General features: G+C 43.7%; 1 protein-coding gene across 1 annotated transcript in view; it reads right to left on the bottom strand.

Annotated features, from left to right (window-relative positions):
• The window catches only part of lrba (LPS-responsive vesicle trafficking, beach and anchor containing), a 180,132-nt gene that overhangs the window by 136,488 nt on the left and 17,893 nt on the right, over positions 1 to 25,751 (bottom strand). The window contains exons 2-20 of the mRNA XM_070989116.1: positions 17,329 to 17,560; positions 16,195 to 16,295; positions 15,176 to 15,271; positions 13,546 to 13,667; positions 12,362 to 12,488; positions 11,589 to 11,708; positions 10,229 to 10,375; positions 9,343 to 9,540; positions 7,783 to 7,916; positions 7,115 to 7,223; positions 6,554 to 6,706; positions 6,066 to 6,234; positions 5,737 to 5,816; positions 5,454 to 5,516; positions 4,781 to 4,878; positions 4,399 to 4,491; positions 3,288 to 3,396; positions 2,362 to 2,443; positions 18 to 141 (exon numbers count right to left, since the gene is read on the bottom strand). Coding sequence (XP_070845217.1) covers positions 18 to 141; positions 2,362 to 2,443; positions 3,288 to 3,396; positions 4,399 to 4,491; positions 4,781 to 4,878; positions 5,454 to 5,516; positions 5,737 to 5,816; positions 6,066 to 6,234; positions 6,554 to 6,706; positions 7,115 to 7,223; positions 7,783 to 7,916; positions 9,343 to 9,540; positions 10,229 to 10,375; positions 11,589 to 11,708; positions 12,362 to 12,488; positions 13,546 to 13,667; positions 15,176 to 15,271; positions 16,195 to 16,295; positions 17,329 to 17,560 — 2,357 coding nt within the window. The remainder of the gene's footprint in view (positions 1 to 17; positions 142 to 2,361; positions 2,444 to 3,287; positions 3,397 to 4,398; positions 4,492 to 4,780; positions 4,879 to 5,453; positions 5,517 to 5,736; positions 5,817 to 6,065; positions 6,235 to 6,553; positions 6,707 to 7,114; positions 7,224 to 7,782; positions 7,917 to 9,342; positions 9,541 to 10,228; positions 10,376 to 11,588; positions 11,709 to 12,361; positions 12,489 to 13,545; positions 13,668 to 15,175; positions 15,272 to 16,194; positions 16,296 to 17,328; positions 17,561 to 25,751) is intronic.

Here is a 25,751-nt window from a genome sequence, read left to right as displayed (position 1 = left end):
GCGAGTCGAATTCTTACCTGCGGTTCTCTCGGCTGTTATTGAACAGTTTGATCATGTCTGACAGGAAGACCCTGCGCACCTCCATGCTCTCGGGGGATGGGGGAGAGTTCTTCAGCAGAGCAGCGATTACCTTCAGAATTTCTGGAAATATCAACAGACACAAACCCATTCTGTCAAAGAGCTGCGTTAAAAAATATTTACAGTTCTGCAGAAATTAACGTCTGTGTGTTTGTACCATAATCCATTCTACTGCAGAGCGCTGTATTTTTAATGATTGTAATAAAAAAAAAAAAACATTTTTGGAGGGTTTGGAAACAGGCAGCGTTGTGCTGGCTTTGTGGCACGTAAGGAGAAACTGCACAAATCAACAACTAAATCACACATTGGTCTCAACATGTGCAAATCATTGTGTCACAAACTATCTGAACTCCCGGCTGTACACACCTGAAAATCTGCGCCCGCGGTAAGAAAAACAGCGCAGGGAGAAAAAGTGCAGCCATTGATCTTTATCATACTGTAATGGTTTTGGTATTGTTTCAAACGAGAGAGCCAGAGTCTCGGGCCCTTCTGGAAGGCTTGGCTTCGCTTAAACCAAAGAGACTGACTGTTTAGATGAATTATCTAGACAATGTCAGTGTCCATTTGCTTTGAGTAGAGAGACGGCGGGGCTTGGATTTCACTTGTCTCTTCAGACCTTGGCGCTAACCGATGCCCCCTTGCCCCGGCAGACGGTTGTGTTGTTTCTACGCCTTAGTCACTCAAATTATGAGTCGCTGAACCTTTACCGCCAGAAAATTACCCCAGCATGTACCGGGAATGAGGATGGAGGGATGGCGTATTCCCTTCTTTTTTCCATTTGCTCTTGGTTCCTTTCCCTTGAGTTAATTTGAGGGAAACGGTACTTCCTCGGTTTGTTTGATTGGCTCTGACGTTACTAAAGACTGCAATCAGGGGGCCATTTTGGGAGTTTGTCGCAGATTAAATCAAGAGAATGCACGGCAAAGGAGAAACAGACCACCGCTCTATGTTCCATACGATGTGCTCACATGGACTAACCCATACAAGGTTTCTATGATATATACCGCCTGTCCACGATGGTTGGGTAGAGAGTTTTTAACACAATAAAGGCTTAAGATAATCAATGTGTGACTACAGCAGGACCCTGTCAGATTAAGGATGGTTGGACGTAAACCTTGGTTGTGATTATGCCGAGCGCTTGGATTTCAAACTGATTAAAGCTGTTTTTGCAAGTGTGTGTTCGAAGGTGCACGTACGTGTGGAAGCACCGGCATAAAACAGACACGGGGATGTTTTCTTTTCTCTGCTGAAATGAATACTTTCAACATACGAAAAAGGTTTTGTGAGCTGACGTGAAATTGGAGGTAAGTAACAGCCTGAAAATACGAGATGATCAAAGCCGGGAGTCGCAGCTTGTTATGCTGCTGCGTTTAAAAAAATTTCTGCAGTATATATATATATGTGTGTGTGTGTGTGTGTGTGTGTGTGTGTTTGTGTGTATATGTGTGTATATGTGTGTGTGTGTGTTTGTGTGTATATGTGTATGTATGTATATATACACGTGTGCATACACAGACAGTATAAATGTATATTTATATAAATGTGTGTATGTATATGCATATGTATCTATATAGATATATAATGTATATATACACATCTTTGTAAATTGTATGTGTGTGAGTAAATAGTAATACAATAAATATACATATGCACAGTATGTGTGCTTTTAAATACACTTTTCTTTTACATCAAGTCATAAATAATATAATTTAAATCTGTTTATTTTGATAAAATATTTTAATATTGTACTTTCAAATGCAAAATATTAAATATTAACATGACACACTAAGTTTGATGGTAAAATTAAAATAAAATTATTAAATCATTACTAATAAAGATCATATAAGTACTGTATAGACATTAGATGATTTAAGCAAATGCATTTAAACAATAAACTCACTTAAACGGACTTGAATGATTGATTAAATCTTCACTTTTCTCACACTGAATTTAGTGCGATTTCATTACATTTTATCAATTCTCTATATGTAAATTAATGCTGAACAAACACGATAGAGGCTTCCAATAAAGCTGGCAGATGTGTGTCCATTTGTCACACAAAGCGTGCGCGCCGTCCTCGTGCTCGGTTTCCATCTGACGCTCAGTTGTATGAAAACACCCTCCGGCTGCAAAATTTATGTCGTTCATTTGTTTGACTGTATACAGCGATCGCACTGCTCCGCGGGGAATTATCCTCTAGTGCGGTATGGAGCAATAGGTATGCAGAGGGTATGCTTCGGGGGATGATTTAGGAGAGCGCCGTGGCGCAGAGGAGGCACTTACGCGGGTTGAGAATCTTCACAGTGGAGTCGGGGTCCGGATGCTGTTTATGGATCACTTGAGTGCAGATCTGCTCTGTAAGAATCTACCAGGGGACCCAGAGGGGATTCAAGTCATAAATATCCACATCGGCCTCAACAATAACAGAGAAACAAACCACAGCACAGATACACAGAGCTGCGTATATGTTTCACCATCACGTCCTATACGGCTGAATAATTGTCAAATCAAGTTTCTGCAGGTGGTCGGGCACAAAATTTATTATGTCAAGAGACTCAATGAATTGTCATGTTGGAAAATAAAGAGAAAAAAAGAGAAAGTAAGACAAAGATCGGTCAGTTTAATTGAAACTAAATAAATACTTGAACACAGAGGTAGTGGCTGTAAAAGCCTGATTCTGAAAAGAGTTGGGACGCCGTGTGAAACGTAAATAAAACAGAATATTTATCCTTTTTGACATAAACTCACCTGAAAACAGCACAAAGTCAATATATTTAATGTTTGAGCTCAGCAGCTTCACTGATTTCTGTGAATATCTGCTTATTGTGAATCTGATGCAGCAACACGTTTCACAGACTGAGAGAGATGTGGAACGCTCCAAAAACACCTGTTTGGATCGTTCCACAGGTAAACAGGCTCATTGGTAACAGGTGAGAGGATCCTGATTGGGTATTAACGGGGCATCCTGGAAAGGCTCAGTCGTTCATGGAGGATGGAGCGAGGTTCACCACTTTGTGAACACATGATTGGATGAAGGATATTATTACATGAGCTCAGGAAAACTTCAGAAAACTGTCGCTATAAACACAGCTTATTTGCATATGATTGCTTTCTGTTTTTATTTACGTTTTACAGGATATCCCAGCTGTTTGTTTTTGACCTGTTGTCTATGAGGCTCATTCAGTCGTGTGCGTATGCAGAGGACTGACCTCGAACAGCACGTTGTAGGTTGTCATGGTGAACTGGCTGGCATTGAGCGTCAGGCGTTCGGTGAGCAGGGAGAAGAGGCCGTGACTCAGCATGACCTCAGATTTCCTCCTGGAGGTCAAAGGTCGGTCAGTAAACATCAGAGTAATGGAGGTGCAACGCAGCACCTCCTCTGAACTGGAACATGATATACAAACGCACTGAAATAGCAGAAGTGCGACTTTTATTTGAAAAGTAATATGGAATCGTATAGAAAATGAGCTGCACTGTCATCAATCCTGAGGAATGACAAGGGCCAAATGTGGACTTTCTGATGAGTCGAATAACTGCAGAGGTTGAAATCTGTAAGAGTATAAATCAGCGCAGCTCCAGCTGACTTCTGACATGGAGGAAATGAAAAAGAGGATCCCTGCTGAAGAGCAGCTCTTCACAGATAAGTCTTTGTCGCTTTCATCTCTGATCATGGATCAACTCCAATTTTAGCATTGTAGCTCAGCTAAAGAAGTGCGGACTGTTTGCAGTCTATCTGGCATCTGGATCACAAGGCTCAAAAACTGCTGCCAAAGCAGGGCTGGACTCGTTTCTGGTACTTCAGGAGAGGGTGCTCGCATTATAACTGGCAGTTATTATTGAAAGGGTTTCAATATGACCTGAGTCTCACCATGTATAACCAGCCAAAATAACACTGATGAACGGAGATCATAAGAGGCTCATGTGCATCAAAAGAAGGACAATAAAGTTCAATTTACTTTGGTTTATTTTGACAGTGAGGCCTGCAGCTGGACGGAACAGATGCTGTTTGATTGTGTTATTTGAATATGGCTGTTTAATGAGGTTTTTCTGCATATTTTCACATCTTACAGCTGATTCTGTCACTACAAGGAGCCACAAAGAATCGAACCATGCCTTTTGAAAATTATAACAATCATATAAAAAAGGAGTAAGAGGAGAAACTACAAAAGATTTTTGAGAATTAAAGCTGCGAATCAACAATAAACATGATTCCCTCTCAGTTATCAATCATTTGTATACTATTAGAAGTGTGTGCTGTTATATGTAATTAAAATAGTATATATAAAGTAAAACAAAATACAGTTGTGTGACTGTACTTACTTTGGCGGCATGTGTTTCAGAAAGTAGCCCATTACTTTGAGTGTCTGCACTCGTATTCCTTCACTCTTTGAGGCCAACAGCTTGTAAATAACACTGAAAAAAAGAAAATTACAAATGAAAGTATGGAGTTAAAACTTTCCATACTTGTAGCGTTAATTGGAGATTTAGCAGTATAGCTTAGCACGTTCCTCCAAAAACACATCCTCAAAAAAGAAATTAAACTGTCCACAAAACAAAGCGTCACATAAAACTACAGTGGCACAAGACTAAAGCTATGAAATTTAAAATGTTCTGCTCCAACTTTGACCAGTTTCACTCTGAGCGAAAACATACTAACAAAACTACGAGCACATCTGCAGATAATAAAAACAGTTATGATTACCGAATCCCGTTGCGCTGGTCGAAGGCCTGGACCATGGGTCCAGGATGTTCAGACATCAGGGCCACCAACAACTGCAGCACATCCATGAGGTTGTCATCCTGTGGGATAAAGAAGAAGGGACTTGAGGCTATTACGACGTTCAAGGAGGACAATTGAAAAAATACTGCATCGAGTGAAGCTGACGCGAGCCGGTTTTCGAGGGGCCGCACATGTCAATACAAGATAAAGGCATCATTCGTTGAGCTCTTCTTGTGATGTTTAGTAGTGGCAGCAGCAGCAGCAATAGGAGGAGGAAAGTAGAAATAATGAAATACATCACAAGCATCTGAAATGAAGAATAACAACATGTGCTTAATGAAGGGCTACTACATGTCAGTGGCTTTTCCAGGCTGTGCTGTAATCACCCTTTATTCTTACAAGGTTCACTGCGTTGCTGACTGATCTGACGGATTCAGTTATTATGCATCACTCCACTGTAAACAAAACCACTTCTGTCAGGCCCTCTGACTGGCAGACTTGGAAAAATAACAAGGAACAGTGAAGCTGCCTTCAGCGACGGGAACGGCCTCTCTGCAGATCAGATGGCGGGGAGACAAAGCGCGGCACGGTTGTGTTATGTTGCCATCTGGTGGAGAGGCCGCTGCTGGTCAGTGCTGCCTGAACACACGCCTACCTCGTGCATGGTAAGGAGGTAGTTGAGGATGCTCTGTAGCTCGTCTTCTTTCACTCCATGATCCTAGAAGTGCACAGGTCATTTCACATTGTTTCAGTAGGGTTCACTGTCTCTATGCATTTCCAAATATGACCAGATATCTTGATATTAAATGATGTGCATGTATTTTGGGGTATATTGACTTATCTATACTGCAAAAACACAGCTAAAGCAAGCAGAAATGGTCGGATACATTGGTACATAGATCAAATCAATAAAATCTGGTCTGGCTTTGGCGTCATACCTTCATTATGAGCTGCTTGACAAACAACAATAGAAAGGCTCGCAGAGAAAGGATCTCCTTCTGGTTTGGCCTTGGACCATCTGAAAATGCAAACAGCAGAAGGACAAAGCAAGAAATAAAGGACGATCGAGCTATTTTGCACCCAGTTTATCACTTGACGGACTTGTAATGATGAACTGTGAGTCTTGGTGCAGCCTGTGTTGATATGTGTGCGTCCATATTTCTGTGTGTATGTGAAATCCACCCTCAGATGCATTATCTATATATACATTTGAAAGGCATGAATGGTACATCATGTGCATGTTTTTGTATTTTGTGCGCACCCTCACCAAGGCCTTTGGGTACGACTCCGCTGCGATCCTGCGGGTTGATAACCCAGTAGTAGTATTTCAGCGTGTGCATGACCTGGAGTACAGTGCCCACCCTGCGGATGGTGTTGTAGATCGTCACCGTGCTGATGAACTCCGTTGCCAGGTACGTGTAGAGTGTCAGCTGCACCTGCAAAGCATAAAGCGAAAACACACACAGTGTAGAGTGAAATAAGCCACTTTTAGTGTGTCCTAGCTTTTTGTTCCTAGAAGAGGAAGGTGGAGGGATAACCTTGAACTCTGAGCTGAACTCCAAACACTAAAATAAAACTAGGGCAAGGCGATACAGAGGAAGAGAGAGAGCTTCTGACTGTGCACGTCTGCATGAGTGTGTGTCTGTATGTGGTAACCAATACATGCGTGTCCTATCTACATGTGTACACTCTTATGTCCAAATGCAACAGAAAGTGCTGCTGTGTAATGTGTATATATGCGTGTATTCATGTTACCTTGGCGGGGGCATGGATCCAGATGGCAGGGTTGAACAGAATGTGGTCGCACAGCTGCTTGAGCAGCAAGATGCCATTCTGCAAGTTGCTAAGGTATCTGGAAAAGGCCAGCACAATGTCCAGGACGGGCCGTGTCACGTGCACCTTGGACGACTGGAGGACAGACAGGGAGGCAGAAAGTGTCACAACAGGGGGTGGGGGAAAAAAAGGAGAGGATGATAAGTCAGTGAAAGGAGTCAAAGACGAGGGAAGCAGAGAGGGTGGACGGGGAGGGGGGGGGAGAGGGAGAGGGAGAGGACGCATGCAGAGAAAGATGAGGAGGAGCTCCTCTTCTGCCTAACAAGCACACAAGCCAGCTGTGACCTCCAAAATGCAGCTGAGGGAAAACAAGTCTGTCTCATATTAAGCGTTGGTGTGTGCTGTCTGAGTGTGTTTGTGGTGTTGAGGGAATCAAGATTGGCCTTATTACTGCAGCGGGTTCATTATGTGCAGCTACCGGTACGGGAGGATGGCTCTCTCGTGTATTTCTTCGCCAGCTGAGCCAATTTGTGTTTGTCTCACCTTCTCCAAAGTGTAGCCAATGACGAGAAAGCCTTTGCAGGCCAGGACCTGCTCTTGCATAGCCACCGAGTTCTTCAAGAGCTCCATCACGAAGGATAGCAAAGTGCAGCTAAGAGGCCCGCAGATGGACAGACAGACGGCAACAGAGAGAGAGACAAAGAGAGAGCTGTGAGTTAGACAGTGACAATAATCTATGTAAGCTGCTGACAAAGCCCTGACTGTGAAGGGCATATCCTACATGAAATGTGATTGAATGAGGGTGTCGTGTCCCCATTGTGTTAGGAGGACAGATTCTGGTTAGCATCACCTTGAGGGCAGCGGATGGAGCGACGTTGCAATTTAGCAAGACGGCCTCTCAGCCTTCAAGCTCAACATTACATCAAAAGTTGAAAATATGGAACCGAAAATGCTTTTAAAGTCTCGCTCTAGGTCATTTTTTGACAAAGGTTTGGCTAAATGTTAAAGCCAGCAGTAATCGCTGCATGAGCTGTCTGTTTACCATCCATATAAGTTACACATATTCCATATCGATCATGTATTGATACTGTAAACTTTATGAGGCATAAAGAAAAACTACATTAAAGTTATTCAGTGGTCCATCAAAGTGTGTGTGTGTGTGTGCGTGTGTGTGCGTGTGTGTGCGTGTGTGTGTGTGTGTGTGTGTTTACCAGACGGAGGTGTCCAGCTCATTGCTGGAGGGCTGGCAATAATCCAGCTGTGCAAACAGAGGGAAGAGGACCTGCACCCCTCCGATAGAGTGTATCCCACTCTGGACTGAGTGAGTCACCACGGCCTTCACGTCCTACAAAAACAAACACACGTCACATTTAACATGGCCAACATTTGCACACGGGCCACGCAGACTTTAAAGAAGAAAAATGGTGCTTCTTCATCACACCACTCCAGTCCAACAGGTGCACTGCCAACATCTTTTTGTGGCTTCCATGTTACACCCAGGTTGCACACATGCGTAATCTTTGAGAAAGTAAATATAATTCAAGACTTTCTTATACTGACTCGTGGCACGATGGACGATGCCTGCTGCTTATCTCGAGGAAAGGGGCCTTTCTGTGTGGAGTTTGCATGTTCTCCCCGTGTTCACCTGGTATCATCCATAAAAATACCCACACTAAAAACATGCAAGAAGATCACCACCTGACCAATGGTGACAAAGAGAGTTGGGTCCCCGGGCGCCGCTGTCGGCTGGCAGCCCACCGCTCCTGGTCCGAGCAGAGGAAGGACTTTCCAAGATGGGTCAAATGTGGAGGACGAATTTCACAAAGAAGCATGACGTGTGCATGTAGTGTGTGTATTGTTGTGTTGTGAGAAAAAGTACGTCTCTTCTCTTCTCTCTTCTTCTTCGTCGTCGTGATTTAAACGTGTTGAAAATAGAGGATGAGGCGAAACACACATTCTGCCTGGTGGTCCGGTGCACGAGCTGGTGTTGCCACACAGTGGCCCTGGTAAAACTTTCTCCTCTCTATAGGATTGGAATTTTTGAGCACGGTGCAGCAAAGCAGAAAATATAGGTCACGTATTCATTCATATTTCACAGTGTGTGTGTGTGTGTGTCTGTGTGTGTGTGTGTGTGTGTGTGTGTCTGTGTGTGTGCGTGAGGAGGCAGCATATGTTTGTGTGGCAGTGGCAGCAAAAGCCTCCCTCACAAAGGAAACAAAGCATCGTCTTTGATGAGAGGGCATGAGAGAAAACTCAATTAGCGCTTGAGAAAAGAAAACTCAACATGAGTGAAGAAACGGCATTGTGCCTGTTTGTGTGGATGCTCAGGGTGTGCGCATTTGTGAGCAGCATATGGAAAACTTGCACAAAGTTCACCATCTACTTCTAACAAGGAAAACGCACAAATACTTGAATGGAGTTCCAGAGTAAATCTCAGTCCCAGAGAAGGCTAATTCCATAATTAGAGCAGCAGGATGGCATTTTTCAGCAGCTGCAGCAGCCTCGCTGGCTCAACACCCCTGACCTAATGAGGCCATTAAAATGAAAAGATGTCAACTGGGCCACTTTCATGAAAGCGGAGTAAAGAGTGGTACACATGGAACAGTGGGAGGGAAGGGAGCAGGCGTACAGGTGGACCATGAATTTGTACCGACACTGCTTTAATGTCAGGTTAAATTTAAATAATAGAAATTCGAGCAATAACTCCAACTCCAAGGGGAACAGCCATCACCTGCTATACAAGCAAAATGTTACATTAAAGGCGCCATTACCTGCAGCATGAGAGCATGGGGTGAGTGGACGAAAATGGAGGCGTTGTCCTTCGGGGAGGACTCAAGGCAGAGCTGGGCATCTGTGGCGCGAGGGTTGTAAGCAAAGGCGATGCTAGCAGACAGCTTGCCATCGTACAATAAGGTCTTATGATGCTCCGCAAACAGCAAGTCGCTTTCAGCCTTGTACCTGAATGTGCCCTGAGGAGAAGGAAGAGGAAATAAAACATGGAACAAATAAGAGACGGACAAACTAACCAGTGTCACAAGTGTCTAAATCACAAAACAGCCAAAGGGTCGGCCACTGAGATGAAGTTTAACAAGAGTGAAGTGCCAAACGCTGGACTCTGCTGCAGCAAACAAAGTTATCTGTTCAATCAAACATTCCTTGCACGTTGATTTACGTGCCTCACATGAGTGTGGTCTACTTGAGCTGCCTGTTAAACTCGCAGGATATCATTATCCGGACTGTGACAATATAGAGACAGTGTGGACATTTCTGCCACTAGAGACACTGCAGGTACAGAATATCTGGACATGCATGGACAATTATTTGCTTTTCTGCTCACCTTTTTTTGTTTTTATTTAGTTTTGTATTCTTCTTGTTCTTATGTACTTGTTCAAATTATAATAATAAAAACTTTCCTTTTAAAATATGCTCATGTCAAAGAGTCTTTCCATATGTTTTGAGCATCTACTGTCAAGGTCAGCTGATCAAAGTGGATGAAATGTCCCTTTTTTGTGTTTTATAGCGCTCCACCATGATATGAAAATGTCAAAAACATTTAAAATAAACAGATTTCAAGTCATTTTAACCATTACAATGCGTCTTTTGTTGCTACATGTCTCCTTTAAGACGTATCATCGCAGACAGTTTATGCCTTCCAACCTGGTAACCCGGACCCAGCTGATAGATGGCCAGAATCTGAGCAGCGCTGAGCGCCTCTCCAAACAGGTAAACTGCCCCCATCTGTCCGCAGAACACACGGTTGGCATCTGCTGTCTCGGACGATCCCAGGAAACACTTGTCAAACGTCTGCAGCAGGAAGGTTGCAGGCCGGAGACGACGACAGAAGAATTTGAGGAAGTGAAAAAAGGAATTGAAAAACAAAAAAATAGACAATTAAAGATGAAAAGAAGGAAGGAAGGGAGGGAGGAAGGATATAGGGAAGGAAGGATAAATAAAGAACAGAGGGAAAAGGTGTGTTAACACTCGCTAAAAGCAGCCTCAAACTACAAGCATACTGTAGCTAACATGATAATGTTCCATCAGTCACGGTCAGTGAGGCAGAAGTGCTGAGCGCGACGAGGCCACATCTCAATCAAGCTGCTAATTCGCTTCCTGACATGCTGACACATCTGCAGGATTATACTACACTGTGGAGGCATTTTCAGTCCTAACACAATTTGATTTAAGAATCTCATATCTCAGCATGACAGAAAGCAATCCCGGGGACTGTGGCAGAGTTCGCACGGTGATGTGCGAGAGGTGTGCAGATGGAGTTATTTTCCACTGTGCTCTCCATGCTAGAAGATGGGGAGAACAGTTTCACCCCAGAGCCCCCTGAAAGCAAAGCCCGAGATTAGATGTATCTCTGAGCGAGGAGGGCATGAGAGAGAGCTTTTGGCACATGCTCCTGCAGCAATATCTGCTGAAATTGATATTTGACAGGAAATTTGTTATGAGGCCCCACATGCCCGACCCCGACGTAGACGTGTACCAGACGGCATCTGGAACTGTAAATGCAAAATCTTGCCGAAGGTGTTGTTTTTAAAATACACACGCGTCCATACAAATGTTCTAAATAAAGGGACAGCTTTAATGTGACGCTGCAGGCAGCTGCAGTTAGCTTAGCTTAGCATAAAGATAAGAAACACAGGCAGACAAGTAAGCTTGCTTTGTTCAAAGGTCACAAAATCTGCCTTTTAGCACCTTTAAAGGCCACTAATTAACAAGTTATATCTCCTTTGTTTCATAAGAGCAAAAACCAAAGTGTGAAATGAATGAGTCGTGGTTTTAAGGAGGACTATTTCTTGGCTGCTTCTGATCCTTCTGCTACTAAGCTAAGCAGCTCCTGTCTTAATCTTAATATTTACTGTACAGACATGAGTGGTGTCAATTTTCTCATCTAACTCTTGGCAAGAAAAGCAAACAAGCCTCATTTCCAACCAGTTATCTATGAGAATTTGTTCAGCTATAAACCAGGGACGTGAGGTGCCCCCTTCTGGGCGATGGCGTGGTTACTTACGTCGCTAGTGTTGACAAACCAGGCGATGTCTCCAAAGGACGCCAGCTCCCCGTTCACATAGCAGCTAATTTCACTGTTTTTCCAGCGGTTGTAGATGTGAACAAGAGTCACCATGTACCACTGCAACAACAAAAAGAAGCAGACTCTGGTTACTGTATATCTGCAGCATCAACCACGCAGAAGATATCAATAAGTTAGCATACGGTGAGGTGTCGGGAGTCAGTCCCCTCAAGCTGCAATCCCATCAACTTAGATTTTGTGGTTTTCTCCTCAGCAGTGCAACCGGTGAAATAGGTTACAATGTTACCACAGTGAAACAGGTTTTTATGGTTTCCTGCGGACATGAAGGCATTAAAAATAGAGTGAAACATTAACTAAAATGAGTGCTGAGTCCTCGTAAGGTGGTGCCTTCACGCCCAGGGGAAGGCGGAGGAAGTTTCGAACTGCCCACCAGCGAAGCATCTTCCTGCGGTCTTCAGCGTGCGCCAGCATCCAGAATTGGATAATCCCTCTGTCCTATCGCCCTCATTCCTCCTCCTCCTAGTTTCGCTTCTCCCCAGAGTCAGGTAAGACGTGACAGCTCCTTCTTACAGTAAGGTCTAGATTTATTGTGCGAGCGTGTGTGGGTTTGTGCATGCACGTGATTGATTATCTGTGTGCTGACATGTGATTTCTGTGATCTATTTGCAGAGACGTTTCCAGGATTTGTCCTTTCATGTGCATGAATATTTAGCTTGCCCGGGTTACCAAACCAGTCTTTGTTCCTTTCGTACCTTCTGTGGCTTGAAGTCATACTTCACGCAGTGCTGGAATCCTTTCCCCTTGGATTTTAATGAGGTCACTATCAAACAGCCGCCCACAAAGTGTGCAGAGTAACCCAGGCCTTTACTAGTGCGGAAACTGAAACAAAGCGAAGGGAAAACACAAACACAGCTTTAGTTTGAGTGCAGCTTCGTGCTTTCAGGCTGATCACATTCAAGGGCAACATGAGTTTTAGTGTCCAAGATATCAAATAAACACTTTTAAAGAGCCTCAAAAGGATAAAGATAGCAAACAATCATTTCTCAACTTCACAGAGTCCTCCCATCGCTCTCCATGTCCCCGCGAGACGGGGCCCCTGCATGTGATTTACTGAATTAATCTCTTCTTAAAAGAGCACAGAGCTGAAGAGGAGCTTTTATTGCAGATTCTCTCAAGCAGCTCGTCGGCCATCCGGCTTGGTTATCATTTCCACAGAAGCCCAAACAGATCCCTGTTGTATAAATTAGATTTCTGACAGAAATTAATTATTGGTTGAAAGGAAGATGATCAGAAGGCTTGATTTATTCAGCCCTCGGAGAGGAAGCCGAGGATGGGGGGACAGGAAAGACGGAGGGGCAAGCGCGACTGTTTTTCACCCATGAGGCTGGAGGCTGCAGCACATTTTTGGGTTCCAAATGCATTTAAGAAGCATCTTTGTTATGCTGGGAACAAGCGCACATGCGTATGTTCATATTTATATCGACAACATTAACAACTTACTTACACTACAAATGAGCCCCAGTTCCTTTCATTCATTCATTCATTCATTCATCTTCTATATTCGACTATCCCTTTCAGGGTTGGGGGGGGGGGGGGGGGGGGGGGCTATCCCAGCTGTCAACGGGTGAGAGGCAGCTGGCGACCCTGAACTGGTCGCCAGTCAATTGCAAGGCATCATACAAGACACACAACCATTCACACTCACACTCACACCTAAGGACAATTTAGAGACGAAAGAGAACCCACGCATGCACGGGAAAAACATGCAAACTTCACACAGAAAGGCCCTGCCCGGGGATCGAACCGGCAACCTTCTTGTTGCCACGCGCACTACCTGCTGCACCACTGTGCCGCCCTAGTTCCTTTCAATTTCTGCAAATACTATGTTCAAACACAAACATTTAAAGGCCAAACAAAGGGAGAAGGTTTTACGTACCAGTACAGGTAAGGCTTGTCTTTATCTACATTGATGTTGTTGAGAGGATCCATGCGGAGCCACGTGTGGAACGTAAACCCGTTCTGGTACGGCCACTTCGCTATGGGAGGCAGAGCTATGGCCTGTCAGGAAAAACAGTAACAGAAGAAAACAGAGCATGACATGAGTGTGGGTCCACAAAACCTGTTTGGACAATGAAAAGCTAGAAATCCATTTGTCTGAATAAGGTTTCTGTGCGTGCACGCGTCCATCCAGATCTTCCAAACTCGCTAGCAGAGCGACACAGGAAGGAGAAAGTTCACACACACGCTGCTGATAAGAGTTCAGATCAACCACGCTTCATGCCTCATGAAGTGAAAACTTTATTCATCTTCCTGCTACCATTGTCCATTTATCTTCTACCCCACATATGTCGAACCTAGTCCACAAAGGGCCGAGTGGCTGAAGGTTTTCTTTCCAACCATGCAGCAGCACACCAGTCTTTCCTCAGCTGATCTCAGTCTTCAGACAGCTGATTGGTCAGACTGCATGCTCCTGATTGGTCTGAGGAAAGACCTGCAGCCACACGGCCCTTTGAGGAATAGGTCTGACATGCCTGAAATCTGAGAGAACCAGATTACATATTGTTTAGTGTCAAAGACTTAATTACTGGTTACATTAACGAAGGATCAAAGAGTCACTGTGATGCATTAAGGTTGAAGAAAATCATCCTGAAACGAACATACTGGCATGTCACACATACTCTGCTGCAGGAAGAGGAAGAAACAGCCTTCCAATGAAGGCGGTAAATGATGCAGGTGTGAGCCAAACAACGTCTCTGTGAAGTCTCACCGGCCTGATGAAGGTCATTTGGTACTTAAATTAACACATTATGCACAAAGACAAGAAAAGGACACCAGTGTGCAGCTGATTAGTCGACTAGTTGACTAATCCCTTCCTAGTAACTCACTGACATTATTTTATTAATGCATTAAAGATTTCTTATATGTTTTTCTAAAAAAGTTGAGCTTTACAGACTAAATTGTGCTCAATTTTGATTGTTTTCTTACTGAGAGACGAGTCGACCCCTCTGTGTTTAAACCTCCATTTAAACGTTGGGGACATTAGTTGCTAATGAATAAACAAATGTGCATGAAGGCACACCCAAAATACTCAACACGTGATTTGAATAGTCCAAAGCTGGATAGCTACAGCCACGGCATTATCAATTTAGCGACTCACACTTTAACTACAAAGAAAAACATGCTCTTAGACACGGCTCCATTTGTGGATATAAGAGTACAATAGCCTCTGAGCCTTGAGATGGGTCCGGATTGTAATAGCAGACTGGAAAATAATGTGTAAAGCATATCAATTAGAGAAAAACTGCGTGTGTCAGGAGAGATCATCATGTGATATCTGAAGGAAAACGGCACTAAGCGTAAGTGGTGGGAGGCGGTCATGGTGGGGTTCCACATTCTGGTGGCTCATTAATATCTGGTGTGAAATTTTGCTGCTATGTACTGAAACCGCAGTCCAACACTAACCTCTAAGCTGAACGCCGGCCAGCTCATCATCTACGTGTAAACACACTTCAGGGGACGTGTTTTCATTCTGTGGTGCAGCGTTAGACACTGTGTTGGATACTTACAGCTGCATTCTTCCCCGGGAAGCTGAAGAAGGAGTCAGGGCCGTTCCTGTGGGCCATGTACTTCAGAACTGACAAGAGCTTCACTGCATGATGAGGCTTAGGCGAAAACACAAAAGGCCTTTTCAGACAGCTGACAGGCAAACACGTGCACACAAAAGCATAAGAACCCTAGTAACACACTTCCAGGTGCAGCCACAAATAACTAAAAGCAAATACAGCTTTGCCTCTGCTTGTTCTAAATTTACCTCAAACTCATCAGATTCAGCTTTACTCCGCAGCGACGCTGATGCACGTACTTTCGGCACATTCATCAGGACTATGCTGCTCTAAAACACTGAGCTGAATGACTGTGTGTGATGGAAATTCCCATACATTTTTCCAATTTTGGTTCCTGTTCATTCACGACAGTTTCACTTTATGATGCTCAGTGCTAAAGCGCTGGATAGCTAGAAGTCCTGCAGTCATCCCATCCGCCCCGTCTCCCCGGATATTCCACAAAAATGCAATGAAGAGAGCGGCGGTGGCGAGAGTTGCTCGAAAAAAGGGAGAGCGAGGTGAAATTTAGAAGCATGAAAGCAACTTGCCCTACTTCCTTGACAACTTGATTAGTGTCAGTGATCAATGGGTTACGCTGCTCCTCTTCCTCGCTTCATCTCTCTCCCCTTGTGTGCCGCTGGTCCTGCCTGGATGCAGCGACCCGTCTTCACTGCATGTATCATACATCTTAAATTCACTGTGGCTGCTCCCTTTTTGGCACATTTTAATGCTCCCCAACTACGTCTTCTGGCTCATGCTGTTGTTAATATCTTTAGAAAAACTAACAAATCAGGACTTGTGTAATCTCATGAACCACCTAATATCAATAATATACAATAGCTCTGGATCTAAGGCCAGTGCAGAGCAGTAGTCCGGCTCCACCTCTGCTTTTAGCATTGGCCTGTGGGACGGCAGCAGCAGCACATTCCTCATGCTGGTACCAGACAATCAAGACGGATCACTGTGGCATGACTCTGACTCACCCACTGGCCTTTCTCCCCTTGCAGCTTGCTGAAGAAAAGCTTCAGCTCCTTCACTGTGATGCTGTAGCTGGCGAGCACGCCCAACATGTCCACCAGCAGGTCTGCAAGACACACACGCACAAACCGCAGGGGTTAAACACAGAAACATGGAGGGGTCACGCATGGCGCGCTCAAACAGAAAGACAATAATCCATCCTAAGAGTGAGAGGACGCTCAGAGTGACGCAGTTTGCCAGACAATATTTAGATCTTTTTTTTTAAGATGCAACCTCAATTATTACAATCTTCATTGATCTTTTGTTAATTTAAATGTTAGAGTGATGAACTTAACTTAAACCTAAAATAGAGAAGACACTGGGAGTCCCAGCGACCGTGCAGACTCTTTCATGAGTTATTACTGACTGATGATGAAGCATAGTGTGACAGATCTATGACTAGAGTGCAAGTACACTACCCTCAGTTTAATCCTCCAAATATAAAGGATGAGTGGCAGTTACATGTGGTGAGTATTAAAGATCAGCTGATTGGTTCTGACCTGAGGAAGAAAATGTACTGTAGTGTAACAACATAGAGTAAGAGGTTAAAAAGTAAAATAAATGAGGCATTTAATCAGTAAATGCAATCAATGAAAGACTTTGTGACCACGTTAACGGACGAGGATTTGTAGTGTAGTGAATATTACTATGATACGCAGTACTTCCAGCTGCCTAGTTACTGCTGGGCGATATCACCCTTGCTCGACTGCACAAACCCTCCAGGCCAGCGCTGTTCTAGCTGGCAAAAGTTCACTGAGCCGAACGCTGTCGGATTAATTCGCACTAATTTGCAGATGGGCAACAGACTAGACTGAGACGCAGGGGATGATTGTGTCTGCTTTCACCGCAGCGCATCTGAGGGATCAAACCAGGAGGTTACAGCATACGAGCAGAGTGTCGAAGCTCAGCGACAAAACATCTCTTCTGGAGGCGGCGAGGATTCGGCGTCTTGGTCAAACACCGCTCAGCAGTGTTTGATATCATCAGGGCTTAAAGCTGGAAAGCCATTTTCACTGCCACACAAACCAGCTGCCTTTAACTTCCTGATATCTAAATCTGCTGTCACATAATAGAAAATGTGTGCTGCTCTCTCTCAGTACCTGCGATCATGCTGTCGGTGGTGGAGATGCGCTGCAGCACCTGCTGGATCAGTCCCACGTCAGTGCACGCCTGCAGGTTGCGGACGCTCTTCTTGAGGATGGCGGTGAAGATGCTCCAGACCTCGGCCTGACAGGTGGGCTCACATTTATCCAGCAGCTCCACCATGCACACAATGCTCTCGGGCTCCTGGATGATGAAGTTCATCTCCAGGTCAAACTGGCCGCCGACCAGCTGGGGAAGGGATGCAGAGGGAGAGGTGAGCGAGGTAATGGACGAGAGAGAAAGTGTTTCAGTCATTAAATAGAAGCAATAAAAACATCAACAACACTGCAGTGAGTTACTCTTTTATCAACAGCAAAACAAAACCAAGAGCTTCACATAGGAACACAGATCAGATCCAAGCTTTTAATTTGTATTTTACTTGATTTTATGCATTCAATGTCATCTATTTTAACCTATATTTTACAATTTTATGCTGTGATTTGATGCTTTAGCCTGATTCTACTCTATTTTTACTTATATTTTATCATTTTCTTTAATGGTTTCATGCATTGTCTTCATTTTTTATTTGTTTTTATGTCCATTCTGTCTTTTTTATGTAAAGCACTCACTTGGTGCATGTGATTTCTTTCTTGTAAAGCACTTTGAGCTGCAATTCCTGCCTGAAAGGCGCTACACAAATAAAGTTTATCATCATTAATACACATGTGTTCAAGGTACTGTGAGCGCACACTCCTAAAGAGATGATTAATCATGCATCAGAGCTGCTGCTCGACAAGTGGATTAAAGGTCAGGGGAGAAACGCAGGTCCCTGTCAGTCTGACTGTATGTCTGTTTTCTGACAGTAGATTCAACTGTTTGCAACCAGCCTTGAGACACTGTGATGAACCCAGAGCAATGAAAAAAAAAAAATCAAACAAGAAGCCACGTCAGTGAAACTAACCGAGACATCTAGTCAGACACAAACAGTGGGGAGGGAATTTAGAGGTCTTTTGTTCCTGTAGGAGGGCCTGGAATACTAACAGCATCTGACACAGCCTGGCAGACACAGACCTGGGCTCAAATTCATTTTCCCTTGACATACAAGAGAAGAGGACAGTGATGTGAGGTTCATCCCAGTGTCTATATCAAAGCAGCAGTGGCTACCAGTATACACTGTTTTGCACAAACACAAATATCAAAGTCCGCCTCATCCTCCTCGAGCTCGAGGTAAAACCCTCGTCTTACTGCACACGAGTAGTGTTCTGTGTGCGTGGAAATAAATTGCATGAGCCATAAATGTCATAATTTGTCACCTCTTAATAGTTGTGGTGACGTTTTTATTATTGAGCCCTGCCTAATAGAAAAAGATAAGGAAAATAACAATGTTGACATCAAATTAATACCGCGGGTAAGGCTGTCACGTTTGGAATCGAGGAGGTGTGACTGGACAGAAAAATGAACATGTGATGGTGGCGCTCGGCCATTGGACAGGCTGGATGTGAAAACAATACGATCAGGTGCAGGGAGTGTGTGTGTGTGTGTGTGTGTGTGTGTGTGTGTGTGTGTGTGTGTGTGTGTGTGTGTGTGTGTGTGTGTGTGTGTTGTACAAGATAGGGAAGGAGGGGAGCCTGGAGACAACGCTGCTGCTGCCGCCACATCCTTAAGGACGGGATGAAGTGATGATAAGACTGGCTTGCACCTCACCTACTGTCCCTTTAACCTCCTCTCACAGCGCATCTATTTATTTTTTCATGTCAAGTATCATAACAGCTCAAAGTCACCTCACACACAAGCCCCGTCAGTCACCTCCTACAGTCCTGTTTTTAAAGACGTCATCTTCTACTCACATATTCTACTATTATATTATTATTAGAAAAACAAATGAAAGTGGCAACATGCATTAAGGCATATGTAGCCAACAACCCTGCATCAACTGTATCAACTTTCAATTCTTCAAATGTTACAAATCAATCTGATGTTGTTTTTAATGAACTGATTGTTTAGTTTACAAATGTGACAAAAAATCTGAATAATGGTCACCACAACTTCCCAGAATCCAACGTGATGTTTGCTTTCTGTGGCATCCAAGACCAGTGGAGGTGAGGGTTACGTGCTGATCAGCGCACAATGCTACACCAAAGACCCAAAACAAATGTAAGTATCTCAAACCTAGGATGAATTAAAGCAAACCTATGTGCACGATGGGTCCCAAGACGAGTAGAGGTAGAATATATGTTTTTTTCATAAGCTGGATGACTCAGTGCTTTAATAAAGGAGGAGTTTTCCATCCATTATCTACACCTCTGACTCCAAAAAAGATACAACACTGTGAAACATTAATAAAACAGAATGCAGTTATTCACTGATCCTTTTTGATGTGTACTCAACTGAAAACTATTTGAGCTCATCAGCTTCACTGATTTCTGTAAATATCTGCTTATTGTGATGCAGCGACACGTTTCACAGACTGGGAAAGATGTGGAACGCTCCAAAAACACCTGTTTGGATCGTTCCACAGGTAAACAGGCTCATTGGTAACAGGTGAGAGGATCATGATCGGGTATGAAAGGGGCATCCTGGAAAGGCTCGAGCGAGGTTCACCACCTTGTGAACGCATGATTGGATGAAGGATGTTACCTCATGGGCTCAAGGGGGGCTGGGGCCAATCCTGGCTGACACAGGTGAGAGCTAAAAAGATACATCTGCTGTACAAAACCACTATATGAAGTACAAACACAGTACACGTCTTTTAGGAGATGCAAGGAAAATAATTACAAAATGTCCTCTGGCCATCTGTCAGGGCAACAAGCCAGAGCTGGCATACAACACTTACTGTCGAAGAACACATGAACCAATTAATGCCCCACTGGCACCGGCTCTTAGCAAGTCATTGATAAATAACACAGCTCACTACAGAGTCGGGGGGGGGGTCCAATGCCTCCGATTGCAGCCAGGTCTGCCATTAATGGATGGTAGGTGCCAGAGCAACAGTTGATTTATGAGCCTGACGGCGTGCGTGAGTCAGCCATCCATCACAGCCAGTTGACCGAGGGGACGGAGAACAAACACGAGGACGAGTGTGACACCACAGTGACATAAACCTGACACACATGCAAGGACAGCGGCACTGAGTCTGGACCTGATTGGTTACGATCGGAAAGGTTTACGATAAACTGAACAATAACCTCGAGCCAGGTCTACCTACCGGTCATCTGTGACCATCCTGATTTCATTTAAAGGCGCAAATCACAGTTCGCATTCCCTTAAATTAAAGATTTCTCTGAGTTTGAACATTGTTGGAAACATTTGGGATAGTACACAACTCAACAGAATATATAAGACAAGTCTCGCCGTTTTTAGACATTTTAATGCAGAAATTTTACATATCATACCTTTAATGGTTAGACAATGATATTCTGGGATAGCCACTAATTATCTGTTCAGTCTACTTTTAAAATAAAGTAAAAATATTGAGGGAAACTGTTGGTTATAAATGAGTTTTTAAACTCATTTTAAAGTGAATATTTGGTGATTTTCTGACTGAAGGGCAAATAGACTGATAATGAAACTAATAATTAGTTAAATCCAAACGTTAATGACTCAAAACCCAGCAGCATGGGGCGAAAAACCAACTTTCTGACATGTATTATTAACATTATGAGTGAGAGACTGAGCCGAGTTGACTGAAGAGGAAGAATTCACAAACCACAGCAGAGCTAAGGCTGAAATCTGCTCGCGGGTTATTCAATGACTAAAGACAAATAAAGAGCCGTGAAGTCTGGCGTCATCCGTCGTCACAGAATATGTCGGCTCTTTCAACGTCAGCTGGGACGTAAAACGCCTGCATATAGTCACGAGATGGTCCTAAATCCGCTCGGAGAGACCGTTAATGATTTGTCGTCTTTGCTCAGCGAAATTCAGTCAAATCCGGAGAGCAAAGAGCCCAATCTGTGAGCGCACCTGCTCCACTTTCTTCAGTTGCCTGTCTTATAATAAAGTAGGTGGGAATAAAAAGTTAACAGTTCAAATGTATTTCATCTCAGGCAGCTCTGGAGTCCACACCTGGAAACTATGAACCGCTCGTCACCTTGACCACCTCTGCACGCTGAAACAGAGTACAAGCCGGCTCTCTTCAAAACATTCAGCATCCCTTACATTAAGATAAGATAAGATAAGATAAGATAAGATAAGATAAGATAAGATAAGATAAGATAAGATAAGATAAGATAAGATAAGATAAGATAAGATAAGATAAGATAAGATAAGATAAGATAAGATAAGATAAGATAAGATAAGATAAGATAAGATAAGATAAGATAAGAGTTTAGTAATCCCCCGCAGGGGAAATAAGGGTGTTACAGGCTGCAGCAAATGTATCAGGAATACATAAGTGGCACGGTGGGACAGTGGAAACACTGTCGCCTCACAGCTAGAAGGTCCTGGTTCAATTCCCGCTGGGGGCGTGTCCTCCACCATGCCTTTGGTGCCTGCTGCTCGAGGAAAAAGTGTCCTTTTGTGTGGAGTTTGCATGTTCTCCCCGAGGTCACCTGAGGTATCCTCCACAAAAATAACCCCACTAAAACCATGCAAGGAGATCACCTCCTGACCAATAGTGACGAAGAGAACTGGGTCCCCGGTGGGACGCCCCACGGCGCCGCTGTCGGCTGGCTGCCCACCGCTCCTGGTCTGCCGCGGAGGAACGACATTCCAGGATGGGTTAAATGCGGAGAAATAATTTCTCAAAGCATGGCGCGTGCATGTAGTGTGTGCATGTTTGTGTCGTGATAATAAAAGTGCATCTCTTCTCTCTTCTTCTTCTCTTAAAAAGAGACATAAGGGAATAAAATATATAATCGAAAATGAAAAATCAACCATATATATGTACATTCTAGACAAAAGGGGGGGGCATTGAAAAATAATATTGCTAATGGCAAAAATTGGAAATTGCAAGATGATGAAACCTAAAAAACAGAGTCGTGCTACATTAAACATGAGTGTTGAGACCATCAATCAACTGCGATACTTTGAGCGTTGATGTACATTAAAAACTAAATGAGCTGAGTGAGGACATTCAATGTGTCTATCAGTGCATGGCAAAGAGGTTTACAATATTTTCATTGGTCTATTTCAGGAACAGGTGCGACAGGTTGCCAGCTCCAGGCTCAGCTCCAGCCAAGGAGAGCTCTGCGGACGAAGCTGCCATAAAGCCGCTGTCTTCATGGCAGCTAGACACCAGATCCCCGGCTGGGTAACCCAGCCTGGCTGTTCTCCCCTGAGGCCTGCCTGAATTAATCATGGCTGAGCAGCCAAGCAGCCACTGGGCCGTAACACAAAGCACAAACAGGCTTCTATGGTCTCCATGGAGAACGACAGTGGAGGATGGGCTGAACGGGACGCCATGACCACAATTTACATCTACTGCCTGAGATAAACTTCAGGTCAGCCAGTCAACAATGAGACACCTCGTGTGTAATATTTCTACCACATGCAAACAACCTCATGAGAACAAAAAAAGGTCATGGAGTTTCAAAATAAAACTCGCAGCACAACAGTGTGGCTTCACTCTAATAGAATAAAAAGCTTCCATACTTTATTTTTTAGGTCCTAAAAAGGAAACTGCAGCTCCAAACGGAGACAAAAGTAAAGTACATGCATTCAAAATTACTCAAACAGTGGGTTCAAACTGAGGCCCACCTCTATTTGGGGCAGATAGCCAATCAGACTTTAGGATAACTGTGAGGCACATTTGTGGAGGCCAATCAAACTTGAGGGCTGATGAGCGATGCATTAGAGTTACTGGTGCTCAGTTATGTCACATTCTCAATTTAATGGAAGCAGCACTGACACTTCCAGATACAGTCGGAGTGAAAAGGCGTGTATTCATATAAAGATGATGTGCAGTGCAAAGCATTTCCATTTTGGAAGTGAGCAGGAAACTGAGACTGAGAATAGAACAAGCAAAGGTTTACAAAAACAGTGGAGCTATTTGAGGCCTGAGCTAAAAAAAACCCTTCAAAATCATCACAGACAGCTGAAGACGAGAGGAGGCAACAAATGACGGCCATTTTCGACCAAAGGGGAGGAAATTGCCCGGCTAAAAGTAACAGGCAGAAACACTGATGCTGCCAAGCCACGGCTGCAGGGCGATGAGACCCTCTACCCATTGTGTACAGTGTGTGCGTATGTGCGTATGTGTGTGTGTCCATGTCGAGGCTCGTCCTTCAGTTCTCTCCCTAATGAAACTGCAATTAATTCTATGGGTGAAATCATTTGAATATAAAGTAATTTGCCTGCAGGAGACGGCAGCAGGCACGAACAAAGGGGAAAGCCGCTGACAAATCTGCGCTCGTGTCGAGCTCGTCTCTAGTTTGTCATCCGGCTTACATCGAGCCTTGAATTGCTCTGCACCATCAGAATACAGCGTGTCAAGTCCAAGGGAATGATGAGAGAGAACTTTATTGATAGCACACCGGGGAAATTAAGCTGTTATAGGCGGCGATAATAGCAAGAATAAAAAGGAAACGTGGGTAGCAAATCAACATTAAGAAGGACACAAAATAAAATCAACTATATACGTATACGTACATTATATACAAGAGTATACATATAATAATATGGCCTTGAAATTGAATGTTTTTTATTGCACATGGGTAAGATGTGAATAGTGTTTTTGTACTGTTGCCCAGTAGAGAAATATGTAATACTGCATAAGATAATTGCATGGATGTATTAGTAAATAGCAGGTTTGAGATTCCAATTCTAATTCAAGTGACGGCGGTGAGTATTTTTGTGATACCTCAGTGTGGAAAAAACTTTACAAGCAGGCTGTAAATGCCAGCTTATGCTTTACATGCGCTTGAGTTTGGGTTTTAATCCATTTTAAAATAAAACAAGGCAACAAAACACTCGACGAACGCGCTGTCAGAGTGGCCTAGTTTTTCAACAACTCTTCAAACTGGATCTCTTTTAACGAGCCATCTTGTCAAACCAAAGGCGGTTTGGCTTATTCTTCCACAAGAGCCCCCCCCCCCCAGTCCACGCTGCCCAAACTGAAACATCCATCATGGCGACCCAAAACATGATTCGTGATATGACAACATCTTATAATCCTGCGCTCTTCGCTGCTGATGTGAGACGCTGAAATGGCTCCAGCACATAGGGAGGTCAACCAAATAATCTGTCCCACTCAAATCCCCGTGGTGCTGGAGCTGATAGGAGGGAATGAGCTTCTGATGGAGGAGATGAGAGGAAACAGGGCGGCGAAAGGCGTGCATTACATCATGCTCTGGTTACAGATACATCACTAATTTTCTTCAGATGAGCAGCACTTCAGTGACGAGGCACCAACATTTAGAACATATGCAAGATCTTTCCAAATGTAATGACGGCTGTGAACATCTGCTATGACCTTGGATAAATAAATATGAGGAATGGTTTCTAAGAACAAAAGACCTTGAAATATGATAAAATATAGTCAAATCTATCTGGCCCACAATTGGCTGGTGGAATCTCCTTCCTCCAGCCAATCATGTGTCAGCAGGAAATGGACGTCCACCAACCTCCAAAGTAAACAAATAAGGAAGCAAAGGACAAAGAATGCAAGCAAAATGTGGACTGTGTGTTGGAGATTTTGGCAATATTTAAGATTACTATTAAGACCCGACAAGATGAGGGGATCATACAAGTCTTTTGAAAAATAAAACTATGTTTTAAGACAGTTTTGACACTGAAAATCCTACAGCCATGTCTACAGTGCTTTACATTAGCATGCTCTGCACGGCAGCCTGCAGCCTGCAGCTGTCCCACCTCACACAGACTCCCTCAAAACCACCTGTAACACACAACCGACCCCCAGGACTAAAGAAGAACTACGGTTTGCTGTCAGTTTTGTCGTCTCGGATTGTGGCTTGTTGTTGAACGTGTTCAGAAAACATTTCGCCAGCATCCGCCTGGTGGATGAGCCCGCTGCTCTTTGACAAAGCAGGAGTAGAAGGTAAAGTGGTGACAATTATGCATGCAGGGACCGTGGAACACAATGGTTGAATGGGTTTTCACCTGACTCACTCACTTCATATATAACAAGCTGTATTCCAAATACACTTCATGAATATTTCCCAGAAGTGGCACCAAATACTCTTTTAGTGTTGGAAGCCAGCATTGAGTCTAATGAACAAATGGTAAATATTCAGCTCTAATTGCTAAATTATTCGTGGATTTTAACTCACTATTGATGAATTGATAAATGTTCAACTGGAAGACTGATCATCTCACCCTGTTGAGTACATTTTCCTCCTTCCTCACGCTAAGAGACAGCGAGGAGAGATATTTTAATAGCTGGATTTCTAAGAATATCTTCAGAAGGGCAACCTGACAAACTTTTGTTTCAAACAATGGCTGGCAGTCATTCTTATGCCACATTAAATGTGATAATGACTCGGCA

The sequence above is a fragment of the Chaetodon trifascialis genome, chromosome 2 (genome assembly GCF_039877785.1).
Source record: "Chaetodon trifascialis isolate fChaTrf1 chromosome 2, fChaTrf1.hap1, whole genome shotgun sequence".
NCBI lineage: Eukaryota > Metazoa > Chordata > Actinopteri > Chaetodontiformes > Chaetodontidae > Chaetodon > Chaetodon trifascialis.
The sequence above is the reverse complement of the archived record's forward strand: the minus strand, read 5'-3'. Positions and strand labels throughout refer to the sequence as shown.